We start from the raw sequence: 14,893 nt of genomic DNA, 5'->3' as shown, positions 1-14,893 counted from the left end.
CTGTTTTCCAATCCCTGGATTAGGCTATATTGTCTCTAATAATTGGTGTTTGTCTTAGGGAGAGAAATGTTTGTATGTGTTTGATGATGCTAATTTTTAAATGGGAAATACATTCATACTGCTAAAAAACAAAACAGTATGAAAAATTATATATTGAGAGGTCTCTCCCCTCTGTGCCCACCACATTTCCCTCTCTGACAGTGCTGCTCTTTACAGGCAAGCATTGAAATTAACTTCTGGTCTTTTCTTTAAATGTTTATGTCAATATTAGCAAACACATAGTTTTGTGTTTCCTACATAAATGTAGCACACCATTTATATTCCCCCACTCTGCTCTTTTTGCTTGCCACCATATCCTGGAGATTTTCTGTATTGTAACAGAGGAAATGTCCCTCATTAAACAGGTATATTGTATTCCACTTGAAGTTGTACCCTTGTTTATCTAACTCTTCCTATCTACATGGACACTTGGGGATATTTCCAACCCAATTAAGAACAATGTAGAAATGATGAAAGTTGCTCACAAATTACTGTGCATGTGCTTGTGAACCTTCATAAGGTATATTTCCAGAAGTTCTTTGCTGAGCCAGAGAACAACTACATATCTAATTTTGATAGATATTGGCAATTTAGTCTCTGTGGGCATTGCGCTCTCCCACCAGCCATCCATGAGAGGGCTGATTCCCCACACAGCCTTGGCAATAGAGCATTGTCATACTTTTGGATTTTTATCCATTCTAGTAAATAAAAGTAGACCTGGGAATGGCGTAAGCCATCTTGGAGGAGGTTGCCGTTAACCCCACCATAGAGCCGCCAGAACTTACACAGGCCTGGGGGAACAGACTCTTGGAGGGCACAAATAAAAGCTTCTGTGTGCCAGGACCCAGAAGAAAGGAGCAGTGACTGACCCATAAGAGACTGACCCAGACTTGCTTGTGAGTGTCCAGGAGTCTCTGGTTGAGGCGTGGGTTGGCAGTGGCCTGCTGCAGGGTTGGGGTCACTGAGTGCAGCAGTGCATGCTTGGGACCATTTGAAGGAGGTCACCATTATCTTCATTATCTCCACTGTAGTTTAGTCTCAGGTCAAACAACAGGGAGGGAATACAGCCCTGCCCATCAACAGAAAATTGGATTAAAGATTTACTGAGCATGGCCCCAACCATCAGAACAAGACCCTATTTCCCCCTCAGTCTCTGCCATCAGGAAGCTTCCTTGAGCCTCTTATCTTTCTCCATCAGAGGGCAGACAGACTGAAAACCACAGTCACAGAAAACTAACCAAACTGATCACATGGACCACAGCCTTGTCTAACTCAATGAAACTATGACCCATGCCACAAAAGACAGATGGGTCATGGTGGAGAGTTCTGACAAAATGTGGCCCACTGGAGAAGGGAATGGCAAACCACTTCAGTATTCTTGCCTTGAGAGCCCCATGAACAGTTGAAAAGGCAAAAAGATAGGACACTGAAAGATGAACTCCCCAGGTCGGTAGGTGCCCAATATGTTACGGGAGATCAGTGGAGAAATAACTCCAGAAAGAATAAACAGACAGAGCCAAAGCAAAAACAGCACCTAATTGTGGATGTGACTGGTGATGGAAGTAAAGTCTGATGCTGTAAAGAGCAATGTTTCATAGGAACCTGGAATGTTAGGTCCATGAATCAAGGAAAATTGGAAGTGGTCAAACAGGAGATGGCAAGAGTGAACATCGACACTTTAGGAATCAACAAACTAAAATGAACTGGAATGGGTGATTAATTCAGATGACCATTATATCTACTACTGTGGGCAAGAATGCCTTAGAAGAAATGGAATGGCCATTATAGTCAACACAAGTCTGAAATGCAGTACTTGGATGCAATCTAAAAAATGACAGAATGATCTCTGTTCATTTCCAAGGGAAACCATTCAATATCACAGAAATCTAACCCTGTGCCCTGCTGAAGATGCTGAAGTAGAATGGTTCTATGAAGACCTATAAGAACTTCTAGAACTAACACCAAAAAAAAAAAAAAATGTCCTTTTCATTATAGGGGACTGGAATACAAAAGTAGAAAGTCAAGAGCTACATGGAGTAACAAGCAAATTTGGTCTTGGAATACAGAATGAAGCAGGGCAAAGGCTAATAGGGTTTTGCCAAGAGAATGCACTGGTCATAGAAACAGCCTCTTCCAACAACACAAGGGAAGACTCTACACATGGACATCACCAGATGGTCAATACTGAAATCAGATTGATTATATTCTTTGCAGCCAAAGATGGAGAAGCTCTATACAGTCAGCAAAAACAAGACCGGGAGCAGACTGTGGCTCAGATCATGAATTCCTTTTTGCCAAATTCAGACTGAAATTGAAGAAAGTGGGGGAAAACCACCAAACCATTCAGGTATGATCTTAATCAAGTCCCTTACAGTCATATAGTAGAAGTGAGAAATAGATTTAAAGGATTAGGTCTGATAGAGTGCCTGATGAACTATGGACAGAGGTTCATGACATTGTACAGGAGGCAGGGATTAAGACCATCCGCAAGAAAAAGAAATGCAAAAAGGCAAAATGGTTGTCTGAGGAGGCCTTACAAATGGCTGAGAAAAGAAGAGAAACTAAAGGCAAAGGATAAAAGGAATGATCCATTTGAATGCAGAGTTCCAAAGAACAGCAAGGAGAGATAAGAAAGCTTTCCTCAGTGATCAATGCAAAGAAATAGAGGAAAACAATAGAATGGGAAAGACTAGGGATCTCTTCAAGAAAATTAGAGATACCAAGGGAACATTTCATGCAAAGATGGACTCGATAAAGAGCAGAAATGGAATGGACCTAACAGAAGCAGAAGATATTAAGAAGAGGTGGCAAGAACACACAGAAGAACTATATAAAAAAGATCTTCACAATCCAGATAACCACGATGGTGTGATCACTCACCTAGAGCCAGACATCCTGAAATGTGATGTCAAGAGGGCCTTAGGAAGCATCACTATGAACAAAGCTAGTGGAGGTGATGGAATTCCAGTTGAGCTATCTCAAATCCTGAAAGATGATGCTGTGAAAGTGCTGCACTCAATATGCCAGCAAGCTTGGAAAACTCAGCAGTGGCCACAGGACTGGAAAAGGTCAATTTTCATTCCAATCCCAAAGAAAGGCAATGCCAAAGAATGCTCAAACTACTGCACGATTGCACTCATCTTGCATGCTAGCAAAGTAATGCTCAAAATTCTCCAAGCCAGGCTTCAACAGTACATTAACTGTGAAATTCCAGATGTTCAAGCTGGATTGAGAAAAAGCAGAGGAACCAGAGATCAAATTGCCAACATTCTGGATCATTGAAAAATTAAGAGAGTTCCAGAAAAACATCTACTTCTGCTTTATTGACTATGCCGAAGCCTTTGACTGTGTGGATCACAACAAACTGGAAAATTCTGAAAGAGATGGGAATACCAGACCACCTGACCTGCCTCCTGAGAAATCTGTATGCAGGTCAAGAAGCAACAGTTAAAATGACATGGAACAACAGACTGGTTCCAAATAGGGAAAGGAGTACATTAAGGCTGTATATTGTCACCATGCTTATTTAACTTATATGCAGAGTACATCATGGGAAATGCCAGGCTGGATGAAGCAAGCACAAGCTGGAATCAAATTGCCAGGAGAAATATCAATAACCTCCAATATGCAGATGACACCACCCTTATGGTAGAAAGCAAGGAACTAAAGAGCCTCTTGATGAAAGTGAAAGAGGAGAGTGAAAATGTTGGCTTAAAACTCATCATTGAGAAAACTAAGATCATGGCATCAGGTCCCATCTGCATGGCAAATAGTTGGGGAAACAATGGAAACAGGGAGAGACTTTATTTTTCTGGGCTCCAAAATCACTGCATTTGGTGTCTGCAGCCATGAAATTAAAATATGCTTCCTCCTTAGAAGAAAAACTATGACCAACCTAGACAGCATATTAAAAAGCAGAGACATTACTTTGCCAGACTTCCCTGGTGGCTCAGACTGTAAAGCGTCCACCAACAATGTGGGAGACCTGGGTTCGATCCCTGGGTCAGGAAGATCCCCTGGAGAAGGAAATGCCAACCCACCCCGGTACTCTTGTCTGGAAATTCCCATGGATGGAGGAGCCTGGTGGGCTATAGTCCATGAGATTGCAAAGAGTTGGATATGACTGAGAGACTTCACTTTCACTTTACTTTGCTAACAAAGGTCTGTCTAGTCAAAGCTATGGTTTTTCCAGTAGTCATGTATGGATGTGAGAGTTGGACCATAAAGAAAGCTGAGCACTGAAGAATTGATGCTTTTGAACTGTTGTGTTGGAGAAGACTCTTGAGCGTCCCTTGGACAACAAGGAGATTCAACCAGTCCATCCTAAAGGAGATCAGTCCTGAATATTAATTGGAAGGACAGATGCTGAAGCTGAAACTCCAATACTTTGGCCATCTGATGCGAAGAACTGACTCATTGGAAAAGACCCTGATGCTGGCAAAGATTGAAGACAGAAGTAGAAGGGGATGACAGAGGATGAGATGGTTGGATGGCATCACCGATTTGATGGACATCAGTTTGAGGAAGCTCTGGGAGTTGGTGATGGACAGGGAGGCCTGATGTGCTGCAGTCAATGGGGTCGCAAAGAGTCAGACACGACTGAGTGACTGAACTGAACTGAATAAATAAAAATGGTGTCTCAGTGGAGACTTCATTTGCCAGTCTCTTATTATGAGTGAGAGTAAACAGCATCAGGGCTACAACTAGCAAGGGTAGCCTCTTTCTGCAGAATTACAAAAAGGGTCCCACTCTTAGAAGGTGAATTACAGAAGGCAGTCTCTCTGGGTGAATGCAGAACTTGCTAAAGTTCAGCTTCTATCCATGCCCCGTAAGCCCCGTGCCTTTGTGGGACCCACAGCCAGCAACTCCGATGATGATTATTAAAGAATTAGATGTGTCTGGGCCCAGGGGGGAATATCTCAGAGGAGCCTTGGATGACAAGAGGGGACTAGCATCCAGGTGAGGGCAGGACCAGCTACGTAATTTGAGGGTCCCCGTACAGAGTAAAATGCTGGATTCTACATCATTAACAATTTTGCGATGGCTGGGACAGAGCCGTAGACTAGGTGCAGTGCCCACTGGGACTCTGCCTGGGTCACAAGCCCAGGAAGCCAGCCCTGGGCAAGGGAGCAAGTGCCCTGAGAGTCCCACTGGTGGCCAGCGTTACACTGACCCATCTCTGGGCCAGCAACATAGGAGAAGAATGTATCTCACAGGAGGCTTGGACTATAGGCCCCCAGACACCAGGAACAATGCTTCTGTTCTTTCCCAACAGGCCAGCAGGAGCTGCTCTTATCCAAGGTGGGAGAGGTGGAAGGCTGGGTTTTACTTGTAATAATAAGGACAGATGGAGACAAGCTAGAGCTGGTACTTTACACCCATTATCGCTTTGTTTTTCCCTCAAGCCCATGAACTTGGCACCAAAGTGATCTCTATTTAGATGAGGGTGTTAAGGCTTAGGGAAGTGGTGGTGCTGGGGATTTGACTCAGCCTGTCTGGTACAAAGTCTGTATTTCTAACCCCGTATACTCTACTCTCTTGTACTAGTTTATTCTTACACTAGAAGTGCCTGTGATCACCCCCCCTCCCCCCCGCACACACACACAGTTTGCCAAATGAATTGCTTTATTCGGAAGAGCCAACCAGGAATGTAGCTGCTGTGGTTAAACATGACGTTGGACTTGATTCAAGAGTAGGAGTTGGGAAAAAGTCTCTGGCTGCCCAAGGAAGCAGGGGGAAGGAGCCAGCATCATGCCAGAACTTTGAGCTTCTCATTCTGGATAGAAAGCTTCAGTCTGGGGAGGAGAAGGGCTCCTGGCTGGTCTCTAGGGTGGGAGAGGGGTTTTTCTGTCATTTGCTGGTGAACGTGGCTAGGGTAGGAAGTGAGGTGCTAGAGAAGGAAACTCGGCATTGGTTGGCAGGGCTTCCAGGATGAAGGCTTTTCAGCACTTGGGGGTACTCCCAAAGCACAGAAGGTTGTTGTAGTATTGGAGGTTTTTATTGTAGGTCTTCAGGTTTTTATCTAAACAATCGGCAGCTCTTTTATCACATTGACACAGCCGACGCTTACAGTAGTCCTGATCGCCTGAAATCACAATAAAATAAATGCAGGATGGGGGTATGTTAAAATTCTATGGATTCTTGTGTGAATTCTAGGGGAGAAGACACAGCCCCTGTTTTCCCAGTTTCTAGTTTGAGACAAGCACCAGTGTCCAGATATTTCTGACTGATGGGGAGACAGAACTCCTGCCCTCAGGAAGCCCACACCCTGTCTCATGGGGACACCAACAGTCATGCACTGGGATGCTGTGAAAAGCCTTGCTGTTAGACACTGTCTCTTTCTTCTCCCCAGCAGATGTGTTCAGGTGCATAGCCCCTGGCTCCTGAGGTCTGGGAATGGGTCTTGATGGGTGAAAGCCAGTCATGGTCATCCCTGTTTCCTCTGTAGTTATGAGTGTCCAGGGAGCATGTGCTCTTGCCCTGACCAATGAGCCACAAGGGAAAGTCTGCTGGACACTTCTAGGAAGGATGAATTTCCTCTCTCAAAAAGAAAGATGTGCAAAAGGAAAGCCTCTTCTGTAGAGTGAAGCCCTAGAGAAGTGCCTTGGAATCACACAGCCAGTGTGGCAGAGCAGAAGGTTGGGAAAGGACTGGATCCCTGGCAACATAGCTGAGAAGCTGCCCCCGCCCTGGCACTGCCCTCTCCCAGACTCTGTTACAGGTGAGTCAGACTTCCTCACTCTCTGAGCCTCTGTTAGGTGGGCATCTTGTTGCTTGACACCCAGAGCCTGCTAAAGCCACAGAGCCCTGTGGAAGGTCATGATGGGAAGACATGATTTCTGATCTTAGAGACCTCAGGCTGTTGAGGAATAGTCCGTGGGTTTTCAAAATCTCACTCATGGGTCAGTAGGTCTGGGGCACTAGGCAATTCCTTCAAGCCACCACCCATCTCTCTCCTCCCCTCCAAAGCCAAACTTGCTCCAGAACTTTGTCTACACTCACGACCTCTCTTCACTTCCCACCCACCTTCCAATCCGCTCTAATCTGGCTTTGCCCTACAGATCCATGGGAGCAACTCCCACTGAGGTCCTCAGTGGTCTTTCTGCCTCTAAACCGAAGTAACTCGGTCAGCCCTCATCCTGGAGGACCCCTCTGTGAAATCGGCTGCTGTTAATCCTCTCCTCCTGGCCCACTCCTCAGCCTTCTTGTCTCCTCCCTTCCTTCTCTGACTGTCCCTCCTTTGTCTCCTTTCTGGGCCTTTAAACACCAAATGAGTGGGTACCTCCAACTCTCCTCTCTCTGCGGCCGCCTCCTGCATCTGTGTCCAGACTCTCCCTGGAGCTGCCAGTTCCTTCATCCAGCTGCCTTCTGCCTATCTCCCTGGATGTTCTGGAAGCTTCCAAACTCAACACGCTCCAAATGGAATGCCTCCTGCCCTCTCCTACCAGGCCCTCCTTGGTAGAACCATCCACAAAATGGTATAACCAACGCAGCAGCTCCCAGGCACCATAACCAGTCCACCACGAAGCTCTACCAATCCGATCTCAAATGCATCTCGATGGCACTCTCCACCCCTTGCATCCTGACCCACCATTGCTAAAGCTCAAGAGCTTGCTGTCTCTCCTTTGCATCATGACAATGCCCCCCCCCCACCCTCCCCTCCCCGCACCCCGCCAGTTTCATCTGTCAGCATCTACCCTCAGACAGAGTAAGTGTGAGATGCAAGTATGATTATACTACTCCTTTCGTTAAGAGCTCCCTAATTCTTTAGGACATAATCTAAATACAATATGGCCTGGAGACTTGACCTAGCCCCTTCCTGTCTCTCCAGCATCATCACTCACCACCCTGTCTCATCCTCACCTTTTCTTTTAGCAGCACAGAATTCTTGCAGTTCCCTCTAGCCCCTTGTCCCTGATGTATCCTCTTGTAGGGATGCTCCCAATGTTCCTTCCTCCGACCCCTCTCAGCCTTGAAGACTCAGCTTGGAGATCACCACTTTCAGGAAGCTTCCAGGCTTCCATGACTCTCAGGCTGTGTTCAGAGCCCTGACCTTTTTCTTACTTCCCATCTGAGACTATCATGTTAGATTTTGATTTTCTTTTCTTCTCAGTCCACCAGGAACTCCTTGCGGTAGGGACACAGTCCCTTTTTTCTAGCTTGGATGCCCAGCGCAGTGCCTGGCCCAGCGGACACTCAGTAAGATAAACAGGAGAGGCTGGGTAGTGTTGTAGGTCTCTTTTCTTACCACAAACGATTTGGCCCCGTTGGAAAATAAAGTTGTAGCTCTGGGAGCTGGTGCGGCATCCGCGTTTCCGTAGGTTTTCATAGCAACAGTCATGTACCCTGCAACACCTGTGACAAGACTGAGCTATTGGGGCTGACTCCCAGAAGCTCCAGGGAGCCCAGCGCCCTGTGGTCTCAGCCCCTTGGCTCTGGGACATTGGAATAGTTTACAGCAGAGTTTCCAACAAGCTGGCTGCTTTTTAGGCCGGGACTTCCTGGGTTCTATGCTGATGGGACTAAAGCAGGAGGCTTTAGCTCCCACCCACATTGGGGCCACAAGTGGGCAGAGGGCAGGGAGGGCTGGGGGTGGCCTCACCAATCTGTTGCATCCTTGGGGGTTCCTCTGTGACCCGCACCACAGTGACAACCATAGAAGCCATAACTGATCGCAGGTTCCTTTCCTGTCGTGAACTTGATCATTTTCTGGAAATCTGCCAAACCTCCATGGACCTGCAGCAGGCCTGGAAGGACAGCAGCTGATGATGGGGCCTGGGACCCTACGAGCTCCTTCCTCTGCCTCTCCCTGCCACCCCTTGCCCCCACTTCTGAGAGAGGGCCAGATGCGGTGGGAAGGGAAGCTGGGGGAGGAGGGTGCCTCCCTCCCTGGGCTGTGCCTCTTGTGGCCAGAGGTCAGGTTCAAGTCTTACCGATGGCCATGATCACTGCCAGCAGCAGGAGGGTCTTCATGCTGAGGGTTCTGTGGGGAGAGATACAGACAGACCAGCCTAGATTCTCTAACAGGCAGTCCAGCCTCTGCCCCAGCCCCTGCTGTCCTGTTCACATTCAACGATCTTGATGAAGAGAGTCTTTAAAGGAGATCGCAAACACGCTCTTCCATCCCAGGTGGGTCCAGCGTGACTGCCTTCATCGGGCATGCAGGACGCGTGCAGGGGGCACCTCCCAGCTTTGTTACACGACTCGCTGGGCGAGACCACCTCTCCCCTGTGGTACGCTGCTGAGACCTCTGTGCTCCTCACCCTCCTGAGAGTTCCGGGGAGGCTGTGACCAGGCCATTCCACCAAACTGGGAGACCCCAGAAGTCGTAGGCTGTGTGTCCCCCAGCGTATGTAGCTTACGCACCCCCACACTGGAGTCAAGGCTTGGGAATTCTGCTCATGGGGTTGGATCCGAAGTGTTTTTCTCCAGAACTAAAGCAGCACCATCTCTTTTACCCTTACACTTGTATATGCACAAACACACACTCACACACACCTCATGAATACACACACACATACTCTATGCTCATCTACGAGTGTGGGCATTCTTTAAAGAATATATTCAAGTTCCAACACAACACACCTGTGCACACATACCCTCTTGTCATACCAAATCAGGCACGTGCAGGCCTGTGCTCGTGGGTGCCTGCATGTGCATGCACATGCCTTACACACACACACACACACTCACACACACACACACACACACACACTATAGCCACTCTTGAACTTAGCCAGTGATCAGGGACTGAGTATTCATTTCTGGCTATTTACTTCTCAGAGGATTCCAAGTTAAAATCGCCTTGTTTATTCTGAGCTCCAGTTAAATAGCTGATCCCTCTGGAAGCTTGGGGGTTGGTGGGGTGGGAAATAGGGTGGGTGTACAGCCCGTTATTGGTCTCAGAGTTTGGCATCTCCCTCACCCTAGGCGACCCTCTCTTTTTCCTCTCAGTTGGCCTTATAGAGCTGAGGTTTATCCATCCTCATGTGCCATTAGCTGATGCCAAAATTGTGGATTATTTTGTCATCTTTCCTGTGGGTGTCCCTCCTGAGTGAATAAATTCCCCTAACCAGGTCTGGGTGTGACCCTCCTGAACCCACTTCCAGGAGAGGGCAAGGGCCATCTGCTGCTGACCAAGGATTTTTCCTTTCTGCTGCTAAGCCGGCCGTCTGGGGATAAGAAACATGGTATGTACTGGTATTCATTGATTCCATAAGCCAGTCATTCACAGGAAGTACGTACTAAGGCTCTTCAAAGTGGGAGGAATCATGTAAGCCTCTCAGGAGGCGATGAGAACTTGTCCTGTGACCTGGGACACTGGGGGCCCCGGGGGCCCCGGGGACCCCAGCAGGGAACGGACTGCAGGGGAGCAGGTGGTCCCCTCCTCCGACTGGGGCCAGCGCCTCCACCCTCTCCTCTCGCCTCTCTATATTATTCCCTTCCCCCATCCCCCCGCCCTCTGGAGAAAGCCAGAGGCTGCCCTGGGATTTCCCCTCCATGCACAGCTGCCACCTTGTCTCCTGTCCGCACCTGTTTGCAGATGGAGCTGGTTGAGTCTCCTTGGATCTGTTCTTCTTTTTCAGTCTCAGGCAGACAGTGACTCTAGTTTGCACTTCTGAAACTCTTTTCCAGCCCTTTCATAGTGCTTGAATTCAGCTCCCAAGGCCTTCAGCTAACACTTTCCAACACCCATCCCCTCAAAAGCCAGAGTGGCATGGCTATGTTGCCCATCATCATTCTGCCTTCTCCTTGCACCCCCACATTCCCCAGGCCCCCCTCCAGGTTAGGCCCAGGAGACTGAATCTGGCTAAGAAGATGTGGGCATCAGTGCTGAGGGCCACTGCCAGGCTGCAGTGAAGTAAATATGGGCACCATGCCCCAGTGTTTCTGTGCCCCTCAGGATGGGACCAAAAGCTGGGGGCAGCTTGGGTCCCTGAGTCACAGCATGGAGGACACCCATCAGAGAAAGGCCCGCAGACCCTCAGTGATCTTTGTCTGCATGAGAAATACAAGTTTATTGTGTTAAACCACTGGTCCTTGAGATCAGTGACTGGGAAAAACTGTTGCATGCTGATCTCAACCTCTCAATAGCTAGGGCCGTGGCTGGACAAGACTGTAGGGTTGTTACTACTGCAAGATGCCCTTCAGCAATAATCATCAGAGAACTTTGAAAGAATAAAGGCTTATTACTTACAGGACCTGGAAGTTACACGGCGCACCCAGGACCCCACAGGGAGGTCAGAGTAGAGAGAAAGCTGGAGATCTCAGGTCTGGGGTTCCGCTTTTATTGGGATCGAAGGTGGGGCCTAGGGTTTTGTGTGCTCACCCTTTATTGGTGAATGTAAACCACGTGAGTGTCAGTGTAAAGCATGGGAAGAGGAACAGCGTGTGGCCCAAAACACTCAAATTACCCCAAATCTCCAATACAAAGGCGTCTTAGTGAGGGGAGGCATATGGCCCTTTATGTAGTCATGTGGCTGGCAAGGTGTTTATTCTAGACAGTGGTCTTTGAAGTGGGTGGCTGGCAATCAGAGGGTATCAATCTCTAAGGTTATCAGGAATTTACTTTACCCAAAACTAAACAAACCCCCAAACAACGGTCAGGATGTTATGGAACCGAGGTCCAGCTGCTCGGCACTTGAAAGACAATAAAGAGGAGATGTTGGTGGAAAGGAGTTTGTTTTATGTTGGATGCCGGCAAATGGGTGGGACAGGGTTGCAGAGGACAGCTGCCTGTCCAAAGCCAGACTCCTGAGAACAATCAGATATGGGCTTTTATAGAGAGGAAAAGCGTTACATGTGTAAACATATATGTCAGCTCTCAGAACCATCTTGAAATTGGTCATCAATGGTTTAACCAGCATCATCTTGATTGTTTTAGGAACATTTTATCTTTACTGTTTTAGGAGCCCACAAAGCCTTCCCTCGTGGCTCAGCTGGTAAAGAATCTGCCTGTAATACAGAAGACCTGGGTTTGATCCCTGGGTTGAGAAGATGCCCTGGAGAAGGGAAAGGCTACCCATTCCAGTATTCTGGCCTGGAGAATTCTATGGACTCTATAGTCTATGGGGTCTCAAAGAGTTGGACATGACTGAGCAGCTTTCTTCTTTATTTTCTATAGTCAAAGCTATGGGTTTTCCAGTAGTCATATACAGATGTGAGAGCTGGACCATAAAGAAGGCTGAGAGCTGAAGAACTTATACTTCAAACTGTAGTGCTGAGAGTCCCTTGGACTGCAAGGAGATCAGATCAGTCAATCCTAAAGGAAATCAACCCTGAATATTCATTGAAAACACTGATGCTGAAGCTGAAGCTGAAGCTCCAATACTTTGGGCAACTGGTGCAAAGAGCTGACTCATTGGAAAAGATCCTGATGCTGGGAAAGATTGAGAGCAGGAGAAGGGGATGACAGGTGATGAGATGGTTCAGTAGCATCACTGACTGAATGGACATGAATTTGAGCAAACTCCAGGAGACAGTGAAGGACAGGGAATCCTGGCATGCTGTAGTCCACAGTATCACAGAGTTGGACGTGACTTAGTTACTGACCAACAACAAGGTGTTCCTCTTCAGTTCTGTGGTTGGTTTGTTTCCCTTTCTCTGAAGCCAAATCTTGGAACTGTGGACGCTTATGTCATAGGTACAGACTGGTCACCTTCTTGGTTAGCTTCTTCCACCTGGTGGGAGTTTTAGCATCTATAAGACAGCTCTCAGGAGACGGCTCAGGATGTTTACTATAGCCCTTGAGGAGGAACTAAAGATCCTTGACTTGCTTAATGACTACGTTATTATTATTTGGTCTCCTTTGCCTGGAGAAGGCAATGGCACCCCACTCCAGTGCTGTTGTCTGGAAAATCCCCTGGATGGAGGAGCCTGGCAGGCTACGGTCCATGGGGCCGCAAAGTCGGACACGACTGAACGACTTCACTTTCTTTCTTTCTTTGACTGTTCTCCTTTGTTTCTGCACATTCTCACTTCTCTGGTTAAACTTACTCCTTGGCTCAGATTTTTCCACAGACAAAAGCAGGAAGGGGATGTAGAGGGGGCCAGGACCGCAGGGCCCAAGGCTTTCCCCATCGTAGCCGATCCACACTGACTCACAGCCGCCTCAGGCAGCGTTCGTCTTGAAGATACAGTTTCCCTGAAGAGCTAGGCCTGTGTTAAGCACTGACTTGTGTCCCCGCCAAATTCCTGTGTGGAAGGAATTTGTTTACTGGGTTTACTCTCCTCTTTCACTTTCATCAGGAAGCTCTTTAGTTCTTCTTCACTTTCTGCCATAAGGGTGGCGTCATCTGCACATCTGAGGTTACTGATATTTCTCCCGGCAATCTTGATTCCAGCTTGTGCTTCATCCAGCCTGGCATTTTGCATAATGTACTCTGCATATAAGTTAAATAAGCAGGGTGACAATATACAACTTTGACAAACTCCTTTCTCAATTTGGAACCAGTCCATTGGTCCATGTCTGATTCTAATTTTTGCTTCTTGACCTGCATACAGGTTTCTCAGGAGGCAGGTCTGGTATTCCCATCTCTTGAAGAATTTTCCACAGTTTGTTGTAATCCACACGGTCAAAACCATCCCCAGGAAAAAAGAAATGAAAAAGGCTAAATGGCTGTCTGAGGTGGTCTTACAAATAGTTGAGAAAAGAAGAGAAGCTTTACAATAGCCAGGACATGGAAGCAACCTAGATGTCCAGCAGCAGACGGATGGATAAGAAAGCTGTGGTACATATACACAATGGAGTATTACTCAGCTATTAAAAAGAATGCATTTGAATCAGTTCTAATGAGGTGGATGAACTGGAGCCTATTATACAGAGTGAAGTAAGTCAGAAAGAAAAACACCAGTACAGTATATTAACGCATATATACGGAATTTAGAAAGATGATAATGAAAACCCTATATGCAAGACAGCAAAAGAGACACAGATGTAAAGAACAGACTTTTGGACTCTGTGGGAGAAGGCGAGGGTGGGATGATCTGAGAGAATAGCATTGAAACATAGATTTTACCATATGTGAACTAGATCACCAGTCCAGGTTCGATGCATGAGACAGGGTACTCAGGACTGGTGCACTGGGATGACCCTGAGGGATGGGGTGGGGAAGGAGGTGGGAGGGGAGTTCAGGATGGGGGACACGTGCATACCCATGGCTGATTCATGTCAATGTATAGCAAAACCCATCACAATATTGTAAAGTAACTAGCCTCCAATTAATATAAATAAATTAATTTTAAAAAAAAAAAGAAGAGAAGCAAAAGGCAAAGGAGAAAAGGATAAGGTTCCCTGGTGGGCCTGACGCGGTATGCCCTTCATGGATCACTGCCTTGTGGAAAGGGGCTCACGTAATTCCACGGAGCTATGAGCCGTGTCATGCAGGGCCATCCACAACGGACGGGTCATAGTGGGAGTTCTGACAAAACGTCGTCCACTGCAGGAGGGAAGGCAAACCTCCCCAGTGCACTTCCTGTGGGAACCTCAGGAACGGACAGAAAGGTTTGACGCCAAAGGACGAGTTCCCCAGGGTGGAAGGTGTCCAATGCGCTACTGGGCACGAGTGGAGGATAACTACAAACGGTCCCAGAGAGAGTGCAGCGGTTGGGCCAAACGATGCTCAGAAATGATGCTCGGAAATGATGCTCAGCTGTGGATGAGGCTGGTGATGAAGGTAAACCCTGATGCTGCAAGGAACAGTATCTCATAGGAACCTGGAATGTTAGGAACATGAATCAAGGTAAATTGGACCTAGTCAAGCAGGAGATGGTAAAAAAACATTGACATCTTAGGAATCAGTGAACTAAAATGGATGGGAATGGGTAAATTTAATTCAGATGACCATTATGTATA

At 47.3% G+C, this 14,893-nt stretch overlaps 1 protein-coding gene across 1 annotated transcript; it reads right to left on the bottom strand.

The window, feature by feature from the left end:
• Window positions 1–5,646: 5,646 nt before the first annotated feature.
• LOC615045 (phospholipase A2, membrane associated) lies at window positions 5,647–11,341 on the bottom strand. The gene is made up of 5 exons (XM_002685729.4): window positions 11,237–11,341; window positions 8,973–9,022; window positions 8,642–8,786; window positions 8,288–8,394; window positions 5,647–6,124 (listed from the first exon to the last, which is right to left on the bottom strand). The coding sequence occupies exons 2-5, from the start codon at window positions 9,010–9,012 to the stop codon at window positions 5,982–5,984; spliced, it is 435 nt and encodes a 144-aa protein (XP_002685775.1). The 5' UTR covers window positions 9,013–9,022; window positions 11,237–11,341; the 3' UTR covers window positions 5,647–5,981.
• Between the last annotated feature and the right edge of the window lie 3,552 nt (window positions 11,342–14,893).

The sequence above is a fragment of the Bos taurus genome, chromosome 2, assembly GCF_002263795.3.
Source record: "Bos taurus isolate L1 Dominette 01449 registration number 42190680 breed Hereford chromosome 2, ARS-UCD2.0, whole genome shotgun sequence".
Lineage (NCBI taxonomy): Eukaryota > Metazoa > Chordata > Mammalia > Artiodactyla > Bovidae > Bos > Bos taurus.
The sequence above is the reverse complement of the archived record's forward strand: the minus strand, read 5'-3'. Positions and strand labels throughout refer to the sequence as shown.